The sequence below is a fragment of the Hippoglossus hippoglossus genome, chromosome 16, assembly GCF_009819705.1.
Source record: "Hippoglossus hippoglossus isolate fHipHip1 chromosome 16, fHipHip1.pri, whole genome shotgun sequence".
Classification (NCBI taxonomy): Eukaryota; Metazoa; Chordata; class Actinopteri; order Pleuronectiformes; family Pleuronectidae; genus Hippoglossus; species Hippoglossus hippoglossus.
In genome coordinates this window covers 25,227,705-25,251,346 of record NC_047166.1, presented here as the reverse complement: position 1 = coordinate 25,251,346, position 23,642 = coordinate 25,227,705, and the positions used below count along the sequence as shown (strand labels likewise).

At 41.6% G+C, this 23,642-nt stretch overlaps 1 protein-coding gene across 1 annotated transcript in view; it reads right to left on the bottom strand.

Moving 5' to 3' along the window:
- Window positions 1-23,642, bottom strand: part of oxr1a (oxidation resistance 1a) — a 159,345-nt gene that overhangs the window by 76,402 nt on the left and 59,301 nt on the right. Inside the window, 1 exon segment of the mRNA XM_034611914.1 lies at window positions 13,941-14,128. Coding sequence (XP_034467805.1) covers window positions 13,941-14,128 — 188 coding nt within the window.

The window sequence follows — 23,642 nt, the reverse complement described above, 5'->3', positions numbered from 1 at the left end:
AATGTACTTTGCTTCTGGCACACATGTGTATTTGTCTTTTAATTTCAGTCATTTCTTAATAAACAACCTGTGAGACCAAAACTCAAATCAATCCCCTACATTTATGGTGTGATAAGAGCGAGAAGCCTACAGAAAAACAATATAACCGTCTTTTAGTGGAGTCATTGATTCCGGGTCCTGTCTTCCAGATTTATATGTCACACAAAGGAACATGGCAAAGGGTCCTATGCAGGTTCCTGTGTTCCCCGGCTCTATATATGTGCTCTCCCAGGGTACCATGTTTCCAGCTCAATATAGCACATAATTCTAGGACTCTAAAAAAGATGTTCACCAGTAAATTATTCCCTTAATTTGACATGAGCTATTGTGTGAACCTGTGAAAGGGGTTTTCTGTTCCCCAGCACAGCCATTTGGTTTACGATATAATGCACTAAAGCCCCGTTTCCACTGGTCAAAAAACCCACTTACAGCTGCTCACATCTGGCTTTGTCTGCAATGGGAATGGATATAATCGACACTTCCAGGTTACATGACTCTGCAGCAGACACAGGTTTTGATTGGCTACACTCAGGTAAACAAGGGAATAGGGCAGACAGCAATGTAAGAGAGTGCCTTAGTTATCTGTGTGTGTGTGACGTTGAACATGGCGTACCGGAAGAAAAAACAGAACGGCAAAATCCTTTACTGGTAATGGGAAAGGAGTCAATCGGTGAGTTTTTATTTTGTATTTGAACTGGTTTACCCACGTTAATGGCAGGTAGATAAAGCTAACAATTTGAATTGGATTTTTCGACTTCAAGTTTACCCAAGTATGTGTTTTTAGAACTAACCTGCAGTGCCTGTTAACAGTTGACCTTTCCTAAGCCTAAATCTCAACAAGGTGCACTAACCATCTCCTGGTCCTTTACACACAAAGCACTGATGCTTGAGCTGCTGCTGCTCTGCCAACATGCTGCTCACACTACGCCATGTTCGTAGACACAGTGTTGAAGACCATTTCTGTATAGGCACATATGGAAAACGTTCAGTGTTACTTCAAAGAACATTTTGCAAAGTGAATAGATTAGTAATGCAAATAGAGTATGTAGATGTACTGTGAAGATGTGGAGGTTATTTATTCCTATATACGTTCCAGCAGTCAGGGCAGTATGTGAATGTGTACATGCTTGGATGGTCATGACGACATGCGTCAATCAAACCAATGTGGCAGCTTAATGCCCACAGCCTGCACTTTGTCATGTCTGAACAGGAGACTGATACCACAACTGAGGCTTCACACAAAACACCATCTGAACACGGAGGACACACAGCATCCATTATATACTGTATTGTGATTTTTGTCCTGTCATTTTATTAAACAATGTTTTGCATCTCTCTACAAAAACACAGCATAATAATTAATTGTAGAGTGCCCCAGAATCAGAGGCATAAACAGATATTTAGATGAGGCAAGAGCTTTTATAAAACAGGCTTTTTAGAGCCAGCATTCTTAAAAAGTTTGTCCTTAAATGCATCTGTGTTTTCCACAGCTGCCGTACCTCCAGTAATACTCTGTGCAGCCAGAGTGGGACAAAAGGAGGAGGCATTCAGATCTGATGTATGTAACTTCTGCCGCCACGCTTCTTTGAGATCGTTTTCCAGAGCCCTGCCATCCAGTGAATGTCCAGAGCAATGACCCGTGTGGAGAAGACAGCATACTGCACTGGCTGGCTAAATCCTGTCCTCCAGCTATTCTTCCTCTTGGATAAACCAGTGCATAGCAAATGTGGCCCCGAAGCACGTGCAACACAAAGTCCTCCACGTTTTAATAAGAAGAGCTAGAGGAGGACGCAGAGGGAGGGGAGCGGGGTTCAAGGTGGACGGGGATGAGTTAGAATCTGTGTGAAGCTCAACTCCGCTGACCCGAATGTTGGCCTGGATCCAGGATTCTCATGTACTGTCACTGTGCCCACTGATGAAGTGAAACCCACAAGGACAAGGATGCTACAAAAGTTAAACCCAAAAGCACTTGATTCACATCTCTTTCAATACAGATAATTGCTCCATTTTGAAAATGTGTATAAACATTTGTAAATGAAGAGCGAAATAATATAATCCATTTCTCTCTGCGATAGTTAATAATGATCAAATTAAACATCCTCTTGGGCATCTTGTTGTCTAGCATCATATTCAGCACTTATCCCGGTTTAGAACAAATTGGGTTACCTGTGACGGCTTCAAAGAATGTGAAGCACCAGCAGCGTTTGCATTGGCAGCAACTTCACACAATGCTGATAAAATATTAAGACAGTAAACAATAAACAGTGATGCAGCAATTAAGACACAAATCAAAACAAGAACACTGGATTCCACACCTACATTGTTTTCTATAAATCTGTTATGCGTAGATCAGCAGTCTCATGTGGGCAATGACTCACTGACAATAAAACTACTACTAGATAATTACTGAATGTAAATACATTAAATGGCTATTACACAAAAAATGCAACCCATTGACAGTTTGAGTTAATGGTAATATTTTATGGTTTAACTAAGCAAACAATGAAGTGAATATAAAATCTCACGGTTTATAAATTACAATCAGTGTGAACACACTACAGAGCTTTAAACAGCATTTTATGGTCATTCTGAGTGGATAGGCTTTGCTCTCTGGACCTTTACGTTTCAACATAGATCTTACAGTCCTCCTCTGAGCGAAGGCCGTGAAATACGATTGAAAGCAACGGATAAAGCTAGAACGTGGACCTTGAGTTAAGATTTTATTTATTTGAAGGCAAACTACTGTCTGCAAGGTAAAAATGAACTCCCATTTCCAGACTGAATAACAGTTTGATGCTGCAGCTGCTTCAAAGCTGACACACAAGCTGTTTTCAGACATGCAGTGGATTCTGAATAATCTCCTGATGTTACCCAGAGGGGCTGTATGTGAGAACTCAAATGTCCATGTCAGTTGCTGCGGACATTCACCGGGTAGACGCATTGATCACGTTTCTACCATGCGACACAAAATCGAAAGAAACAAAAGAAATGCATTCTTCATATGTGATAGATAAACTCAAACTCTTCTTCCTAGTTCATGCGTGAAAACGCCTTAAGTCGTGTTGTTGGGAGTCAAACAATCCAACAGTCCCACTGATGGCAGATGAATAAACAGGTTGGTTTGATCATAAATATTATTAACACAACATGTGAGGACTGCGTTTCAAATCTACATGACTGCAAATGATTGGTTTCCACTGTCACTTCATTCTTCTGTAAATTCAAATAACTGGTCTGTAAATATCGCCCATAACTATGTAATGGTTTATCTGCTCCTTAGCGAAATTGTCTCATTTACTCAGTTCTGAGCAGAAATGCTGATTTGCACTGGCTGAGTTAACACAAACATTTCTGTTGTGTTAGCTCAGCACCAGCACATGCACATTACAAACAAGCGAAATAGAGCTGTTTTTAAATAAAAGCAGCCCACGAGTAAAAGGGAAACAAATATCAACAGTTATATGAAGTGGCAGATCTTATTTTCCCTCCGCTGTAAAATGAATCAATAGCAGGGGCTCGGTTCCGGCGTTCGACAGTAGAAAACTGCTTACTCTTCATTTGAGCTGTATGTAATCAATCGTAGCCAGAGGATGGCTGGAGCCCTTTCCAAACTAAGCGGGGAAACTGTGGGATTACTCGCTCTGTGGCATTTATAAATTGCATCCAACGAGAAAAGGGCCACCAAGAGACTCCCGGTCAACATAATTACACCGGCAGGCCAATAAATCCGACCAACAGATCTCTTACACTAGCACTGTAGTAAATTCAGTGGTGAGCCTTACTTTGCTTTCTTGCACTAAATAAGCAAACATTAATGTTTCTGTTGCCGTCTACAATAGAAAAGTGGCCTCAGAAGTTACCGATGCCTCTGTGGTCTTCGCTTCCGGCCAAGCTGTGAGTCAGTGTAGAGATTTAGATCTACACACGGCTGACTCATACTCATGAAAAATCTGTATTCAGGACCCTTGAAACAGGTGAATGTAAAGCGCTCTGCAACTCCATCTAATGCTATTCGCTTTTGAAAAGACGAAGGACACAGGAGCTGCTTAAAAGCGCAGAATTGATTTAAGGGCCATGATGCATGCTCTCTGGGGACATTTAGAAATGACAAATGTCAGACAAAATATATCATTTGTGATTTTCTCGACATTGAGACAGATCAAGGATAAGTGATTCTCCTATCAGAGGTGTGTGTGCATCTTGCATGCACCAGTCTGTGTACAGCAAACACCTTGACCTCTGCTGTAATTTCTTGATGGTGACCTTGCTATATATATAGCTCACAAGACAGTAAATACCTGTAGCAGGAGCTGTTATTGAGTAATACAGTATAAAACCTCCTTCTCTGAAGATTTGGAGCATCGTTGGTCTAAGTGGTTGTTCACCTGAATTCAGCCAGCGATCCTCCACTAAATGCAACTGAGATTGATGAAAGCAGACAGAGCCGTGTGCTCTTGCATTCTCTCTAGGGTACACATAAATCCAAGGCCAGAGTAAATTAATCATTGAGCCTCCGTTTCATGCTTTGTAATACAACCAACCATGTCAGGTATAAAAAAAACTGCTTATATGCTGATGCTGTTGTCATTTGCATCCCCTCTTATTGCTTATTATTTGCAGTTAAGCTTTAAAAAATTTGTAGCCAGCCCCACAGAGCGTTGATTAATTCAGCGGAGCCACTAGTCTGGTTAGGGTAAGACTACAAAGGGGCTCATAGAATAATGAGCACAGAGTAAAAAGTCAAAACCTGGAAAAACAGAGGCGACATTCTCTGCCTGTAACCAAGTTAGTGTCAAATCTGCTCCCTTGCCATCTGGGGATGACTGAGGCATACTATTAACCTTTGTGGAAACCGTTTCTGAGCCCACCCTGGTGGCCGAGAAGTGTGAGTCTGTAAGTGTGTAAATGAGGGAAATGTCTAAATACAAACAACAAGGACACTCCTATCCGTGAGACGCACAACAAAACACAACTTCCATTGGACGCACAGCCTCGCAAACGCCGCAGGCCGCTTCAAAAGGAGAAGCTCAACAAAAAGAAATCTCGAGAAATCCAGACGTGTCAGATATCCCAATTAAGGTTTGCAAGAACGGTGTGATGTGGCTGCCTCTGGCGCTGTTCAGCGTGAACACAGCCCTGGGGCACGCTTGTTGTCAGGCCTTTCTTATCAATGCACAGTGTAGATTGTGGTACCCTGTGAGCAGCACCACTTTCACAGGATTAACTGTGGAGGTTCTTATAATATCACCCACATCTGCCCTCACCCCCAGTGTGCTCAGAGGACACCAAGTGTGTGGGGCCAAAGCTACGTGCCTGTAATATTATGAATACATGTAAACCATCTCATATATTTTATATAAAGCAAATTCATATAACACTGAGCATCTTCATTCTGAACCATTTTCATTTAGACCACGAGCTTTATGCTATTCAGCTTTTAAACATTATGCTTGGGGATTATAGATTTTGCCTTTCCTACAAAAGCTTGATCTTTATTTCCATACAATCCTTTCAGCTGGCACCTTCTGCATGTTGCTGTTCACTCAATGGTTGCTATGAAAGGTAAGAACTGATCTCTCAAGTGAATATGTAGTGTCAAACAGTGATGGAGACACAGGAAGGGAAAGGCTGGAGACAGAAAAAGACAGGAAGACGGAGAGACAGAGGAAGGCTGCGTGGGAGGAAGTGAAAGTGCAAGCGGGTGAGAGAAAGACCCTGCATTGGATTTGTGGTGGTGCTAAGCTGCCTTCTGGTGCTACGTGACCAGCCTATACCGCCAAGCCGAGGAGGCTCGGGCTTATCTCAGCGCACACAAGCAGCTCTGCTGGCAAAGGCACCATGGCATGGCTGCGGGTGCTGCTGTCAGAGCGTGACGGATAGCTCTTACTCTCTCCATCTCTTCTCTCACTATTCACTCCATCCCTCCCTCCCTCCTCTGCGCTCATTCACTGGGGAAGAGCATATGCAGGTTTGATACTGATGCACAACATGGGGACGATTCATGGTTAAGGTGGATTTCGAAACAGAGGAGTGGCATCGCACAGTGCCTGTAATAACTGCAGACTGAGGTTTTTCCATTCTAAGAACAAAACGGATAAAGTCATTGACAAATACAATGTTTGCTAGGCTTATCTCTTTCTCTACGAAGAACTGTTTGAATTATTTACTTTGAACTTACTTTAACTTACATTAAATCAACACTTCTAACCTCAAACCCCTGGAGAAGACACTATTCAAACCAATCTATAATGACATTTGACATCCTAGTTGATGTCATGGCCTCTAACAGGTACTACGGTGCTAGGCAGTCAATGAGCTAAAGTTTTGAATCTTGATTGATATATCAGTTATATAATTGTTATGTGTACTTCCACTCATCTTTTTATATCCACTTTCTTACAGTAAGCTACACAGTTGTTGATTTTGCAACAACTGTGTAGCAAGGGGACTTGTCTCATGGTTGCATATATGAAATCAAAGAAAATGCTTACAATGCTGGTCACAGCCTGCCTGCACCAGGACATGCTCTTTGCTTCAGTCACATTCAATAATTATTACGAAGCAAACATGTCTCTGAGGCATGAGCATGGGAAAATATATCAATACAAGTGAAACCTGTGCACACGGTGGCAGCTGACTGCTTGTGTAGGAGTTTGCAGGAAGATGCATGTTTTTCTAGAGGCGAGAATACAGGTCACATATATGTAATTCCCAATAGATTAGGTTTTCATCTTTGAGACTCTTAAGAGCTGAGGTGAGATGGTCAGTGGGTGGAATTACTGCAAAATCATTATAGAAAACATGAATTGTTGTGAACAGATCTCACTTCAGGATGGGATGTGGTGCCACATGGAAGCATCCCTGCAGGATATTAAAATCTTTTATCATCAGTGGTCCAATTATGTCCCCAGTAGTTAACCAATGATTATATTGGTTGACTGTAATCGCGTTTAATCTTCAACCTGAGAAAAAAAATCTGCAGTTTGGCTCAAGATGAACACAGTGGACATTTTAACATGGAATGATCTGACATTTTTACCATTAAACTAATGGTTGATCGTCAAGTGAAAATTCTTATCATCCAGAGAATACTACCACCAAGGTCAACCCATCATTCTCATCTCTTTTGAAAACGGTCACAGTCATGAAAACTGCCCCTCTTCCATAGAAAAACACAGAGCTGTGTGACAGCGGCTGCTGTGTAATTGCCACCCCTGGCTACGATCTGGATGTGTAAACACAACAGAGGTGCCACCTGAGACAATTACATCAAACAAAAGAAGAGAGAAACACCGGTGTAGCGCCTGCAGCACTGGCTATAGCTGTCAACTGCCATAGTGATTAGCTCCTCAAAGGATATCCTGCTGCTCAGCTGAATACTGGAAAACACTGTTTTCTAGAACAAGTGGTCCAGCTATGAGTCCACACCCAAGCAAACATGTGAGTAGCAGAAGTAAAGGAGCAACAGGATGGCTACTTTACACTCTCCGACCTTTCCTTCGATAAATTGAGTAGCTGCTAATTAAATTCTGGCCACAGAGTCCCTATCATGAAACTGCATTTCAAGCAATGCTTGGTGGGAGCACGGAGCAAGTTAGTGTATTGCTACCCCAGCACTGGTTTCTCCCCATCTTCGACCCTGCAGTGAAAATCCAATGAATAACTAACAGGGGAATAATCAGTCACAAGAAGGTGGTGGAGTCTGCCGCTCTCAGGGCGTCAGGCTACGCCAACATGTGTGGTTCTGTCTTGCTTATTAGCATTTCCTCTGTTAGGTGCTGTAGATACAATGCTGCGTTAGCCGAGTCAGGCCTCTGCTTCTGCCTGCAAGCCAATACTTACTGAGGTAGCAATGCACGTCAGGGGTTGAATCATTTGACACAAACATACATGCACAAATGTACACACCAACACAAAAAAACATTATAACACACAGCATTATTAAAGGGACATTATTTATGATGGTATCTGATGTGACTTGATAAGGTTCTGACCTATTTGACTGGTTTGTCACAGAAGAATTAAGCTGTTTTCAGATATGACCTGCTGAGAATTGGCTACAGAGTTTATCCGCAGTTTGTCTTTCACACATGCATAAGGCAGCAGGAGGTTTTCTGCACAGACGCGTTCACACAGCAACAAATCCTCAGCATTATTAACTCTGTTTTGGAGATCACGTGATTTTCTTGACATCACACAGAAACCGGTGTCGGCTCTTATCACCACAAACTCTCTTGACATCTTCGTCGGTGTCTTCTTTGTGTATGACACCGCTTTTTCACTGGGAGATATTTGTTTTCTTTTTTCTTTTTCACTTCTGTCGCGCCCGCGGTGAATCGAATTCCCCTGAATTTTTACTGACTAGTTACTTGGAGGCGAGGCAGAGAAAGTCCACAGAAACTGCGGAGCCTCCTCCAGAGAAAATCCGCAGCATCTGCGAAGTTCAGTGCATTTCTGAAAGCAGCTTAGGTCTCTGGATAAAAATAAATGCAATCAATATTTTATAGGGTTTAGAATTTGGTGGCCTCAAAATAACCAAATTTAAAGCCTGTAAATATAAAATAGCTTGGTCGAATACTATAGAAGTTTTGTTTTCAAAACTCAAACAGGTTAAACCCTTAATGAAAGTCTTTGGTGTTACACTTAAATCAATCAAAGCCACAACTGGTCACTCGTGTGTGTATTTATCATTTGATAAAATGCCTCTCCTCAGGACTGCAGCCTAGGTTGGTGCCACATTTTGCAGCAATCTGCTGCTGCTGTCCGTCTGTCCTTGAGACATTACCCTTCTGCCTGTGCCCCCCGGTCAGACACATAGGAAATAGATTAGAGGATAACAAGGTGGAAAGAGTGAGACAAGGAAGGGGATGGGTGATGGGACCAGAGGAGAAACGAGAGAACAAAATGGCAGAAGGTGCAGAAAAAAAGGGAAGGGGAGAGAAGCAGTGTGAGGAGGGGGAGAGGTGCAGCAGCTCTCCTCGAAGAAGCCAGTATCTACCATGACTTGCTGTGAAGGCTCTGCCCCGACACCTATACAAGGACATCCACAGTAGGGGCAGTGGCATACCTTCAATTAACTGTACTGTGGGTATAAATGTGTCGGCTTAGAGAGCATGAGTCAGCCTTCGAAAACAGAGACAGAAGAGTAATTGTTTATCCAATCCCAACACAATGAAACAGTTTTCGAACACACTCATTGTAAACAGGAGCACTAAAAGTTCTCCTTAATGAATGGACTGCTGTGTTCGTCAGACACTGTGCTCGTCTCTTGTTTGGCGATCTCTTACCTCGGAGCCTCCGGAGTGGAGGCTACAGGTTGGCTATAATGATGTAAAGGTCAGACATGGAGGTGGGACTCTGCGGCTGTCAGACAGCGAAGCTGGGAGCCTGGGGAGGGTGTCAAGAGTCACACCCTCTCACGAGGCGACACCGCAGGCATCTAGGAGATCACAGGCTTTACCTTTCTTTTCCTGTCCCTTAAGTTCCTTTCATTTATTTTTCCGACCTGCTATTCCCATGTTTGACTCTTCAGTGCTTTCCTCTACTTCGGGTCAACACCTTCCCTTTCAATGTTTCCTTACCATTACTGCAATTCCCATGACTTTGACTTTCTATCTCCTCTTTCTCTTCTCTTCTCTCCTTAGGGTCAATCCCTTCCATCCTCTTTATTTTTTCTTTCCTTTTTCCTTTTCTAATTTCCTTTCCCCGCTCATTTCCCATCCGTTCCCTTTCCTTTGCTTTAAGTCCATCCTTCCTTCCTTCCCTCTCTTTGGCATTTCCTTGTTTGTTACATTTCATTTAAAATATGATGTATTCTGCAGTGATCTAGAATGGATGTATTCACATGAGGTGACAAATGAGTTCACTCTCACCTGCTGTGACAGCTCAAATGCAGCACTTCCCTCTTCCATCTCCTCTCTTTCTTTCACGTTTCTTGCCATCTTTGCTTTGCTGACATCAGCTCAAACGACGGCGACTCTCATCGAGGGCATGTTAAGATTGGACTGCTCTTCATTTCGAGTTTCAAAGACAGTTCGATGAGTATGAAAACGTAGCACACGTAATGTGAGAACACCATCAACATATCAATCAGCGCCTCTCCTCAGAGGGGAGGAGTGTGGCTGGTGCTGGTTCTGGAAGGAGCCTCATCGGTCGGGTTATTAAAATGTCGGCAGTGATCGTTCTATGTGTTTCTAATGACTGGTCTGTCTGATGCCTGGCAGACAGCACAGCATGCTGCCTGCCACATTATTACTATCCCATTAGAATAAATTAGCATGATCAGCACCAGTAGGAGCAGCCTGGCCTGAGTATATAACAACACCGCAGGGCTCTGCTTACAGGGACCATCTAGAGATGTGAACTAGAGACACAGGACAGTCACCAATCACTGTCTCATTATGTGATAGAGCAACATGAATGACTGACAGATGCAGCATTATGTATGTGGTATATGGTGAATTGAATGCGGTTGCCAACAATAACTATAGCAAATGCTATGACTCATGCTTTAGTAGCTTGCTACATAGTGGACGTAAAAGCAAAATAAGGGACAACCACATCTGATTTAATGGCTGAATGACTGTGACCTCTGACCATGTGCTTTCCAAAAAAGAGCCTTTAGTTGCCATTGAGGAAAGTGGGTGATAAGAGCCAGTCCACTTGTCGAGCAAAGCTTTTAACCCACAATTTCCTTCATTGATTATCGCAGAACGAACTGATATGTATGACTGCAGATCGATCCACTCTCTGGTCAATATCTGGCCTGAGGAGTAGAGTCGATACATGATGACTCTGTAGGAAGCTCATCAGAGTGTGACACCAGCAAACACACAGGAGGAATGATGGACCTTCAACCACTCCTGACTTCATGACCCGCATGGCATGAGGCACCCCAACACAGGCCTCACCAAGGTTTAGAGCCACTACGGCGATTTGCCTGATTGATCGCAGACTCTATGCTCAAGGTCTTCCTGGGAAATTCAAATTTACCCAAAGCTCAACCATCAAATGGAAAATAAGATGATCGATCAGCATAAACTCAGCTGAGACTTTAAGCCTTGTTCACACCACATGATATTTAGCCCGATTTTTAGCCAATGAGCTTTGGAAGTCACAGACAATCGGAGCAAAACTCCAACTAGAATTCTAGCAAGCTAAATATCTAGACAAATCGGCGACAACTACAGGCCATCCGAGTGCAGAATGAGCTGACGGTAATAAAGGTACATGTAGTGGTGAAATGCCACCTTTTGCATATTGCTTTTATGCAAAGTTCTATACGAAGGAATTGACCATGGTAACATAAATGCACGGAAGCACATGCAGGAAATTTCACTGAACAATCACAGGTAATAGTTCAAACAGAAGTGTGTTTTGTTTCTGTGTCTGATTTCTAATTAAAAAGTGAGTTAATGAAATACAAGGCCTTCTATATTACAGTACATGATGTCTATTTATGTCCCATTCATACCTCTTCATCATTTTTAATGACATGAGGTTGAAGTGCAGGCTCATAATTGGTTATTTTTTTCATAAGCTCTCTGTGACACAAGGTAAATACACATCATGCTCAGTAAAGTTGATTCGCTGTCAAGCGGCAGAATTTAATTTCCCCATGTAAGTGTGGAATGTCACACTTTTCAAGTCAGACTCAGTATTTTGCCAAAGGTCACACCGCCATGTAAAATGGAAGAGTCAGGGATCAAACCATCGACATTCTGAGTATGTGTCGAGCTGCTCTTACTCCTGAGTCAGAGATCAATGATTGATAATGCTAACTGATAACTCAAATCTAGACTGTACTGCATAGTTTACTGTAAAGTCCATGTCCACAAGCACAAAATGTGCTTGTGGACATGGACACACACAGACACACACACTAATGTGGAGAAAATTATTGATTACTAAACACAGTAATAAATCAATGTTTTCTCCTCAGCCAGGTGAAGAAAATAAGTGGAAGACAAACACCATGATATCATGAGGGACACTGACTGAAATGTGTTGGCTTTCCTGACTCTCTTTTGGCATTTCTTTTCTTTTTTATAGCTCTGAGCTTTATTATTCTTTGATTGCACCCTCTCATTTTCTTTCTTATTACTGAACCTTTCCACATTTTCAAATCTCAATCAATCTCAGTCGTAATCATCCAGTTTCTATATCGCACTATTTAAAATGTGAACCAGTTAACCTCCTTTAAGTCATTTACATTTGATTTATTACACCAGCTAAAACTCTTCTTTGTTCCTCAAAATTACATTTTCTAAAGGTTTGTCATGAAAAACTTCCCTCATGGCCTTAAAATGACTTAAATGTAACTCTCCACCTTCCTTCCTCATTTCCTGACTGTGATCTATGAATCTGCTACTGTAGCCTGCCCCTGCTCCCTGTGCCCCCATCCTCACAGCTCACCTCTAGTTGAAGAGACTTTTACTGTACCCTATCCACAAGTTGAAAGGATTGGTTACTTATGTATCGACATCACCAACCCTGGCTGTCTGAATCCATTCTGGGGTTTTTCAGACATTTGTTTACTGCGGTGTTAAGGTGGGAACACTCAAAACATGTCTTATTATTATCATAACATATCCCCAAAAGGATATCATTCTTGTGGTGAACTTTCCATACCCAGGATATCTGCTCCACTACATCAAATACCAAACTATAAATGGCTTGTGCATATTTATGCCTTGAGAGTCAGCTGCACAAGTGTGCCTTTTTTGAAAACCTAATTTTTCTACTGGGAAATAATAAATGAAACATAACTGATTCCACTTGTAAAAGTTTATAAAAACGTTTGTATTAACAGTCTTAAAAGCAAAGAATCTGGAGAAATAAAACCCAGCAGCAGTAGCAACATCATTATATTTGGAATAAATATGACTGTGTTAATGAATGCATGTCAATAGATTATATTAATTATCTTAGAATAAATAAGAGGTCAGAATACAGCTACAAGAAGCGAAGATTTGCAACAAAGACAAAAGAAAAGAGTCAGGAATATAGATCATTACCTAAGCAGCGTTTTAAAGTCCTGTTTGTTTTCATTTGACACACTTCCCTCTTTCTAACCTTGACCTGAGCAGCTTGCTAACTGGATCACATCAGTGGAGTGAACAGAGATGTTTGTAATTAGTTTATCTCAAACTCATTTCATCATCTGTTGGAAGTCAGCTCCCTGAAGTGTACTTACTCTCACAATATACAAGCCACCCTCCAACACCGGACTGGACCTGCAGCCGAAAGTAGGAGTCAGCACAGGTTTAAATCTCATCCAAGTCAACTAATTGCAGTTTAAACCTGCTGGAGAGTGTAATAAATGCAGATCAAAATCTAATTCAACTTTCCAGTAAATAGTAGTTTGTGGATATTTTGACACGGTGTATTTGGTACTTTCCTGCATTACAAGTTTACCTTTGAATTGGGACAAATATCCTTTTGTAGAGAACTGTCTGTTTCAAACAGGGTCCAACTGATAATGTTAGTCAGGATGAGCTTATGTTTGCCAATTTACAGCTAGAACTTTTCTTTTACATAATAAACAATGCAGAAAATATCAGCATTTACATTTTTAAATGTATTTTCTTAATTCAGGTTCTATATATTTGGTTGTATTTGTTTCATCTTTTTATCTATAGCATTTTATTTCATTTAAAGTTTATGGTTAAACTTTAAAATATCAAGCCTCAAATAAGTTTATTTTTCATTAGCTTCTGATAACATTTTAGGAATCATTGCTTTGAATTATTGGCATCGCATTAACCCTCAAACATCCATATCAGCGGGTTCTAGTTTGAAATAAAGGAGCAAAAGTTTATTTTAAAATGAATTTGAAATAAATAAATACATTTTATTTCATCAAACAGATGGATCAGAACCCTGACCCTGGTGTCACTTACCTATGGTGTAGCCTCTCTTCAGCTCCCCACACCGGGGGCTGCGGCGCTGGGAGTTAGTGGTGTTATTTTCCTGCACGGCGAGGACGGCGGCAACAGGTGGTGCAGCCTTGTTGAGGGGCGAGGCTGGCACCAGAGTCGGGGAGAATCCTTGACTGGCAATATCCACCGACTGAGACTTCTTCTTCAGTCTGCAGGGAGGACAAACAGACCACAGAATAAGAACACGTCATGGTTATGTTCATAAGATGGAAAAACTCCTTTATGTGTCAATGGGAAATGTTGCATGACCTCCCCTGTTCACAGGCCAGTGAATCAAAGGACATTTGCATCTGAGGTTGTCGTTGTCAAGGTGATGTGTCACCGAACTGTAATTGTGCAAGACAATTTTTGCAGCAGCAAGGAAGCTGGTAGAACGAATCAATAGGCCAATCCTATCCTTGTTAAGGGTGAATTTATTAGCATCACTCTGCACAGCCCGTGCACAAACTGGCACTGCTCTTCTGTTCAAAAACAGGATGAAGCGGGGCGATACTGGAGGAGGACAGCAGGCGTCCAGAGTTACAATAGCTGTTTTCAGACATGACCTGCAAGTAAAATCCAGAGAACTGGCAACAGAGTTTACCCAGAGATTGCCTTTCACACATACACAACACAACGGGAGGTTTTGTGCCCAGCCATGTTCACAACAGCATCAAATCCTCCGCATTATTCAGGCAGGAGGTGGAGCAGCCAGAAGGCAGGAAGTGACGTATTAACTCTGCTGCCGAGATCACGAGACCATGTTCACCCAGACACCGTCGGCAGCTCTTATCACCACAAACTCTCTTGACATCTTCGTTGGTGTTTTCTTTGTATATTTCACTGCTTTTTAACGGGGGGGGGGGGGGGGGGGGGATTTTTGTTTTATTTTAGTTTTTTTCATTTTTGTGGGAGTCGCATTTGAGAAGCGTCATCAACCACCCTCACTCACGGGGAATCCAGTGTTCCCACATTGACTTCGCCTGGATTCCCTACAGACTTTCTACTTGGAGGTCAGGCGGATAAAGTCCATAGAAACTGCGGAGCGTCTCACTCATGCACCTCCTATGGAGAAAATACGGAGGAACTGAAGAGTCCAGTGAATGTCTGAAAGCAGATAATGAGACCTCCGCTGGACACAAACATGTCACTGAGCAATTACCCGAGGAACAAATACTGGAGCACATGTATAGACGTCTGTGGTGGGATTTTTTTCCTTTGTACGTGTCTTAGCGAGACATACGATTGGTGCGGAAAGCAGTTTCACAAGATTTAAAGTCAAATAGTCAGATACTGATTTTGATACAATTGTGGATTTTTCGTTTTTGCAGCAATGGCCAGCATATGCATTCACAAATTTGTTTTCTTTGTTAGTGATTGTCATTCACGTTGGATTCAAATGATACAAAATTGCACAAAGGTTTAGGATAATCTACATTTACATAGACACCAATATTCATCAAAAGTTACTGGTTGGCAGTGTTGGATCAAATCAAATTGACCAACAACAACAACTCAAAGCAAATTAAAGTGAGGGTTAGGATTAGCAAAAGTAAAAAATGGGTTTACTGGGCTAATCTGAGCAGGTAGTCCCATAACTCTCAGTTGTAGGTCTATAAACTCATATATATATAGCTCATGCCTAAACATGTTCAGGGTTAAAATGCACACAGATACACTAACACAGTGACACACATGACATTATAACACAAAGTACAAAAAAACTAAATCAAGATCATACTTTGGCACTCCAGTAAAATTTTTGGAATGAAAGAAGTGAGAAATGGCTCTTGAAATGTTATCTATCTATAGTTTGAAAAAGTCCTGAAACAGCAGTACAAGATTCCCAGCACTCCGCTCCCTCGCACACACTTTCAATCATTCCAGCAAAACTGCTGAAGCGAACAGAATCTTTCTGGCCATTTCACCCAAGTGCCCATCCCCTGATGGTCCAAAGCAGCACACATGACATAGTGTCTAAATGGCTAATGAAAATGCATAATCTCTATGGAAATGCTGTCCATCACTATGTGTGTATGGGTCTGTGTGTGCATGATTGTGTGTACTTTCCAAATCGAAAAACACCCACACGGCCTGGGGAAGGAGACAGAGCAGGCTGAGCTATGCATTAACACCAGCGGAAATTAAGTTATACTTCCCAAAAGTGTTACGCAAAGTCTATTCAGCACACACACACACACACACACACACACACACACACACACACACACACACACACACACACACACACACACACACACACACACACACACACACACACACACACACACACACACACACACACACACACACACACACACACACACACACACACACACACGTTTTTAGGCCACTAAATCAAAACAATAAATGCAACTTTCTTCTGTTTTATTGTTATTGATTTGTCTCTTTCTTAATGAATTTAATCTTTTCCTTACAGTAAAAGACGTATTAACAAAGATAAAGAGGGGCAGACAAAGTTAGCTGCATGGATGTGACAGGTTGCATTACTGACTATTTTAAGGAAGCTGTTTGTTTGGATGGAACATAATGAGGTTGCAGAATGAGTAAGAAGCAGAGACCTGCTGCTAATGGCTGAGGAGGACCAGGGAGACACAGACGGAGAGACAGAGACAGAGTGTCTCAACCTATGTGAAGTCCATCTCAACTCCCTCAGGAGTAAGTTCTAATTACTGCCTCATCAGTAGAGAAGGAGCCCCTCTCCTTGCTCCGTTTCGCTGAGTTACAAGGCCAACGGTATCAAAACAGTGTGTGTGTGTGTGTGTGAGCTTTCAGACATGAACTGAAATACTCCTGAAATTATCGACAGGGGCTGTATGCGAGAAAGCAAATAACAGAGGCCTCTAATAATCTCTGGCGTTTTTCCTGCCACCCCCCCTAGTAAAAACTCTGGGTAATGTCCGAGCCAAGTGACAGCAGGAGACAATGCAGAGGATTCAACGCGAGTGAGGGGGCCGTTCATGACATTTCCAACATGCGACAGTCGCAACACCTAAAAAGAAAGACACAAATCTCTGAGGATGAGAAAGGTGTCATACACATAGACGACACCAGTGAAGATGTCAATTGGAAAGATGAGATTCGAGAGCTGTTGGTGATAAGGTCCAAAGCCGATGTTGTTGTGCTGTCAACAAAAACATGTGATTTCCGCAGTGCAATTAATACCCTGCCTCAAGCATAATGGCCTGCCTGAATGCTGAGATTTGTCTGTTGTAAACACTTCTGACTACCTCAAGTCTTACTCTGCTTCAAGCTAAAAAAAAAGACATGGTGAGGTGTTGAGAAGACAGAGGAAGCATGCAGAGGGTGAAATCATTTCCTGGCTGATGGTAATGTAAATGGTTTAATGTATCCTCTCTTCACTGAGAGCTTCTGTCTTTAAACTGCGTGGCCCACTTTATATTGAGGACGTTTACGACGCAAGAAATGATGGAATCACTCAAATCTCCAAGCCAGAAAAAGGTCTTGTTGAGAAATGGCAGAAGGATCAAGAGGCTTTTCCTCCCACACCACTGAGGAGCTCGCTCCTTGCGATGCCGTTGGTTTAACATGAGTGTTTTTTTGTTTTTTTGCCTGGGTAAATTGGCTTTGTACTGAGCGGTGATTGTACCATTCTCCTTCTGCACTGCAAGGAAAGAGCTCATGAGCACCAGAGAGGAAAGAGAGGCGCACATCGAAAAAGCCACCACCTCGAACAGATTCCTATCTGTGGGCAAATGCTTCAAAAGACGAATAGAGGGAGGGGAAAATGAAGGCAAACAGACACAGAGGCTTTTTGTTTTCTACCCTACTGTTGTGATCTGACCTGGGCCAGCAGGCAGCGGTATATTAGCAGCCCTGCCAAACTGGCATGACTAAGATTATCCGACTCTACAGGGATCCACGTGGTTTGGCAAAGGATGCATAAACAACAGAAAATTTGGGGCTAAGTCAAAACATGCTTATCGCTCCCATACTAAGAGGGATTAGACCTAGGAAAAAGAGGGCTGCATTCGCTCTGCCTTCCATTCCTCCTGTTCGCTTCACTTCCTGCTTCTTGCCTCGCAGCAATGCCATAACACATTTTTTCAGGGAATCAGAGTTTACATATAGCAGCAGATAAGGTGCTGTGCTCTATAAAGCCCATAGGGGATGGCTGGTTTGACATCATGCTCTGTTACAGTACTGGCAGCACAATGACCTGTCTGACAGTAATGATGCCTTAGAGTCCTAATACTATGAGTGCTGCTTATGTAACTGTGAGAGACAGTGAAGGTAAAAAAACATATCACATTAATTTTTTTATTGCATAATTCAATAAAAACAAGGGGGTAATGGAATGAGCCACATTTGTGCTCAAGTTCTCTTCAGGTGAAGAAATGTAAGACATCAAAGACCAAAATAAAGATGTTCAAAGATCCCATGTCTTTATTGAGTTATTACAAAGTATTCAAGGTGGGCAGATGATTTAACCTTCGTAGATCGGTGACACACACGTAGAAGACGCAGACAAAGATGTCAAGAGAGGTTGTGGTGATAAGAGAAGACACTGGTGAAGACACGTGATCTACGCAACAAAGTTAATACGTCACTTCCTGCCTCTGCCTGCTGCACCCGGCTGATCTGTCTCGCCTGAATAATGCGTACGATTTGTCGCTGTTGTGAACGCGTCTGTGCCGGAAACCCTCCCTGCTTGTTGCACGTGTGAAAGGTAAACTCTGTAGCCAATTCTCAGGATTCTACATGGAGGTCATGTCTGAAAACAGCTTATGTTTAATGTGACAGGTGTCGCTCATAGCGACAAACCCGCAGAGAGTTCCCCCTCAGCTCTATGTTGTTTTAACATCTTATAGATAAGAGCTTTGGTTTTATGGCCCACAGCTTTAATGTTTGGTTCAGTCTCACCGCTCCCAACAACCTAATTCTGGTTGCACCAGCTTTATTCAGCAAAACAAAATCTCAGATGTTCCAAATGCTTACACGACCTGCATGGTATGAAACATCAGACACCATTCAACATGGTGGTGCATTTAGGAGCTAACATGCCAGTTACATCCTGCAGGAGTTACCAGAGACCAAAAAGGGAAAAGGGGAATAAAGCACAAGACAAATAGTAGAAACTGTTTCAATTCTGTACCTGAAACAACAAACAGCTAAGTCTCTATGATGTTTTTTTAAGAAAATATCCATGTCTTTTGTAACCGATGCTCTTTCACCGATTGGTATGCTGATACCATACCTTAAGTCCAATATCAAGATGTAACTGAAACCGTCATAATGTTCTTTGAGGAATATCAAGACACATTAAATGTCGAAATAAAAGCAGCCATTATCTCAATTTCAATTATTTTCAAATGTCTGAGCACCAAAAGCGAATTAAAGTTACTCTGCATAAGCCACTATCCACTTAGTTTGACAGCCTTGGTAAATTACTTATGAATTATAAAAACTAATATGGAATTTTGCAAACCTCATCACAGGAAACTCAAATGAGGACTCTGTGCATACGAGAACATGTCTTCTAATTCTGAGGAAAGAATCTCAAGAGTATCTGCTAATCATCTCTGATAAACATCCACCAAACCTGTATCAATTACAATTTGAAATGGATTACGAGGATTTCACTTCCTGCAGTCTCAGAGGCAGGCAATCATAGCAAAACAATTGGACAACTGTGGTCTGTCTTAAGCCTAATAAGAATCAGTCAGTGGCTGACAAGGCCGTCAGCCTGAAACTGTGCTCCCACACACACACACACACACACACACACACACACACACACACACACACACACACACACACACACACACACACACACACACACACACACACACACACACACACACACACACACACACACACACACACACACACACACACACACACACACACACACACACGAAGAGGGTAACAATAACCTGTGGCCATGCATGTTAATGAGGCCCTCTGTTTCATCCGGAAGCCTAATGAAATACGTCTGGACCCGGCCGCTCTCTGCTCTGCTGTCGGACACCTCTGCATAATGATTATGCTCATCCTTGCTAAATGCCAGAGCAGCAATTCTGTGTCAAAAGGTTATTTGGCAGTTTTGACCAATGAGGCTTTAAATTTAGGCTGCTTCTGTATCAAAGTGGCGAGAGTAGCAGCTAAAGGCCAGTCACAAAGCAGATAAAAGTCAAATGATCTGAAAAGTGATAACCTGTACTTCATTATTTATTCATGTGTCCTGGATTCTGTTCAGAATGGACTTTTTATTGGCAAAAAAAAAACTTGTTAGTCATCTGGAGATTGAATGCTCTACTTGAAATCATCTGTTAAGTGCCAGACCTTGAGCCTAAGCTGAAGAACCCCCTCCTGTGTCTTTTATTATGTAGGAAATGTATTCGTGGGGAAGTGGATGTGATAGATGGGAGACGCAGCTGAGTTTGATGCAACTTTTCACATATACACAGCTCCGATTCAGCCAATTCTTATTTTTTCCTTTTTTTTTTATTCTTTGAGAACAATAACAATGTCTTTGATCTTGTTCCCCACCTGCCAGGGCAAGGAGGCAGTTTTTGCATACTAAGTATTTTTTATTTTTGATACAACAATAATATTTCTATTCTTACAATGGAGTTGAACAACTGCTGGGCTCTATTTCACAAGAAAGGAAAGATCCAACACAAGTTTTAAAAAGGATTACAAAAAGTATGTATAGGAGATCTTTTTCATGGGACTCTTCTAGGGGCCCTGACCCCTACAGGTTGGGAACAAGTGGAAATACTGGATATATCCTGTTTATACATAATAGGATACATATATACATAATAGTATATGAATAAATATAGCACTAGCACTAATACCTCTACATCTACAGACTACAATAACAACATGCTAATATCATTATATTGGTATTATACAAAAACTAGAGGGGCGCTCTGAGTGCACACGTCTGTGGTGGCCTGACATATTCTATTTGTCCTACAACAGTCTCATAATGAACCAAAACATGTTTTACACTGGTCATAGTAACTGCTCCATTGCTGCATTTTATAACTGTGTGCATGCAGCACTATTTGAAGCCATCAATAAAATTGTTACCATCCAAACAGACAGACCTCATTTCAATTTCAGTTGTGAATGTATCTGCGAGTTGCATGAAATGCAATTCTCTCAGAACAAGTAATAACAATTTTGAATTTGCCCCTTTATTCAGGTCCACCCTGAATTTGAATAGGTTCTTTCCTAACCAATACTGCTTCCTTCAAGAAACTTTAGTTGCAATCTGTAGTAGTTGAGTGTGATCTAACTGACAGACAAACAAACTCTGAGGAGGTTATTAACTATGACTGTTGAAATAGTAAGAATCGGTCACAGTGGCCATTTCTCTTCAGAACTAGTCCTAACACTCTCGATACTTGAAGACCATTTTGTGACATACAATACTACAGACCAGAAACTGTGTTAAAATGTTGCCTGCATGGCTGCGGGTTTAATAATAAAAAATAAAAAAAACTGTTTGCACACTTGAATGAAAACAGTACCAGATGAAGACACCAGTACCCATAATGCCTCAGCAGCCAACCAGGCCTGGAGCTGCATCAAATGATTTCTCCATCACTTAGCAGCACCTGCCAACAATGTTGAACAGCTCCATTTTGATCGAAAAGCAGTCCATCCATCAGCAGTTCAGCTCATAAGCACACAGCTGGGGGAACGGCTGCTATTTCTTTTCTAAAACGTATCAATATCACACAGAAACAGCCCTCAGCCATGGCCTTTTGCTTGACTTACAGAGGAATTATCTTACTTGACACAAGGCGGTGAGGGGAAAGGGGGAAAACTGCTTCATTATGTGCCTGGCTCTGATTCCAGGCAGGGAATGTTTTTCCCCTTCACTTTCTGGCTCTCTGTGTATCACTCAAGCAGCAAATACAGACACATACAGAAAAAAACATGCACACTTGCTCTCTTTGTCCCTATCTTGGCAACAAACACAAACACACATTGTCAGACTCAGCCCCTCAATCACACACAGCCTTCAGCATTTGATTCAGTGAGTATCTGTGGGGCCTTGGGACTGTTACTGCAGTCTTTCACTGCCCTCTTCCTCCTCTTCCTCCACCTCCTCCCTCTCCTCCTCCTCCTCCTCCTCGTTGCTAGTCTCATTCCTGCTCTCTTGCTCTGATTCGCCGAGTGCTGGTGACAATCAGCGACATGATTGGTCAGAAGCAGAGGTAGTGGATGCAACGTCATGCCACGGTGGCTTGTGGTGGTGCAGAAATCAGAGAAGTGCTCTGAGTATTGGCAGTTTTCAGCAGCATGTGGAGTATCATGTTAGATCATTACAGAACAGGGGGGGCAGCCAAGACACCAGAGATGAAAAGGAGAGTTTTAATTACCACTTATTTGCTTCCCACGTTGCATCCAATTTGCTAGAAAGAATAACGTGCACAGATCTCTCTCATCAACAAATGTGCATTTGTGGAAATTGTCAAGTAATGTTTCCCACAACAGCTGCTGCAATTAATTTAAAACCAGAGAATAGCAAGTATGTTACAATGGAGATGGATAAGATTGAAAGATAATGTATTGAAAGGTTTTAAGTAGAGCTGAAACAATTAAAATTCTGCCTCGAAGCTTCGTTTAATCTATATACTGCCGGCGAAAGTCTGTAGACGGCCAAGAGTGCAGACGATTGCCTGCGAAAACTCACACATTACGTTGCCAGTCATTGATTTCACCATAATTTCTTGTTCTTTGTTTCCCTGTGCATTACAAAGGAACAAGATGACAGAAAGCATCGTTTAGAATGCAACCGATATTTACCCCATAATGTTCATTTTTTGGTGCTGCCTTCAGGTGCGGTTGAAAAACCAATACACTTAGCAGAGTACAAGCAAGCTAAAGTCTCCCTGTGTACCCAGTTTGCCCATTTACTAAAGCATAGTGGGCTGTTTACTGTTTTTTTATTGATTACAACTGTATAATTAAAAATAATCAACAGTGTTGTGTTTAATTGCAGCTTCCTTTTGTCCTGATATGCCTGGACTTATCACCTGTATGTTGATCGGTGGAGAGGGAAATAACGCTTTTGGGGAAATCTCTGCAAACAAGTGATGAATATATTTTTAGAGACACTGAAATTACGGCTAACTGGCTGTTTGGGTTCAGTGGTCAAAACTCTGTAAATGATTCAAGCTCACCTCATTTTCATTCTGAAAGTTATGTGATATTTATTTGCACAAAATAAACATTTATCATTACCCATGTACAATCAATATGTTGGTCTATACTTAAGTTAATTAAAATGTCTTAAAGCTATAACTGGAAGTGTAAAAATGTATTTCACCAATAACTTTTTTAGTTATTTAATTTAGACATTTACTATTCACTGTACTACATAACAATTGATCTCAATCTCATGTGTGTGTGTTAAATACAATCCTGGAGTCACGATAATTATCTAGCTAGCTAGCTTAAAGAAAAGCAGGTAGCATGCTCTATTTAGCATAATGTACACCTGCCCACAGCTTCAAGGATATTCTATTTAAACAATGCAACTTGTTTTGTTTAATCCATAAATAAAAAGAAATGTAAAAAGAAACAATTGTCAAATTTGAGCTGTTTCTCACTACCTTCCACTGTAAAACTACTTCCTTGGCTTAATACACTCTGATACAGAGGACTTATGTAAATCAT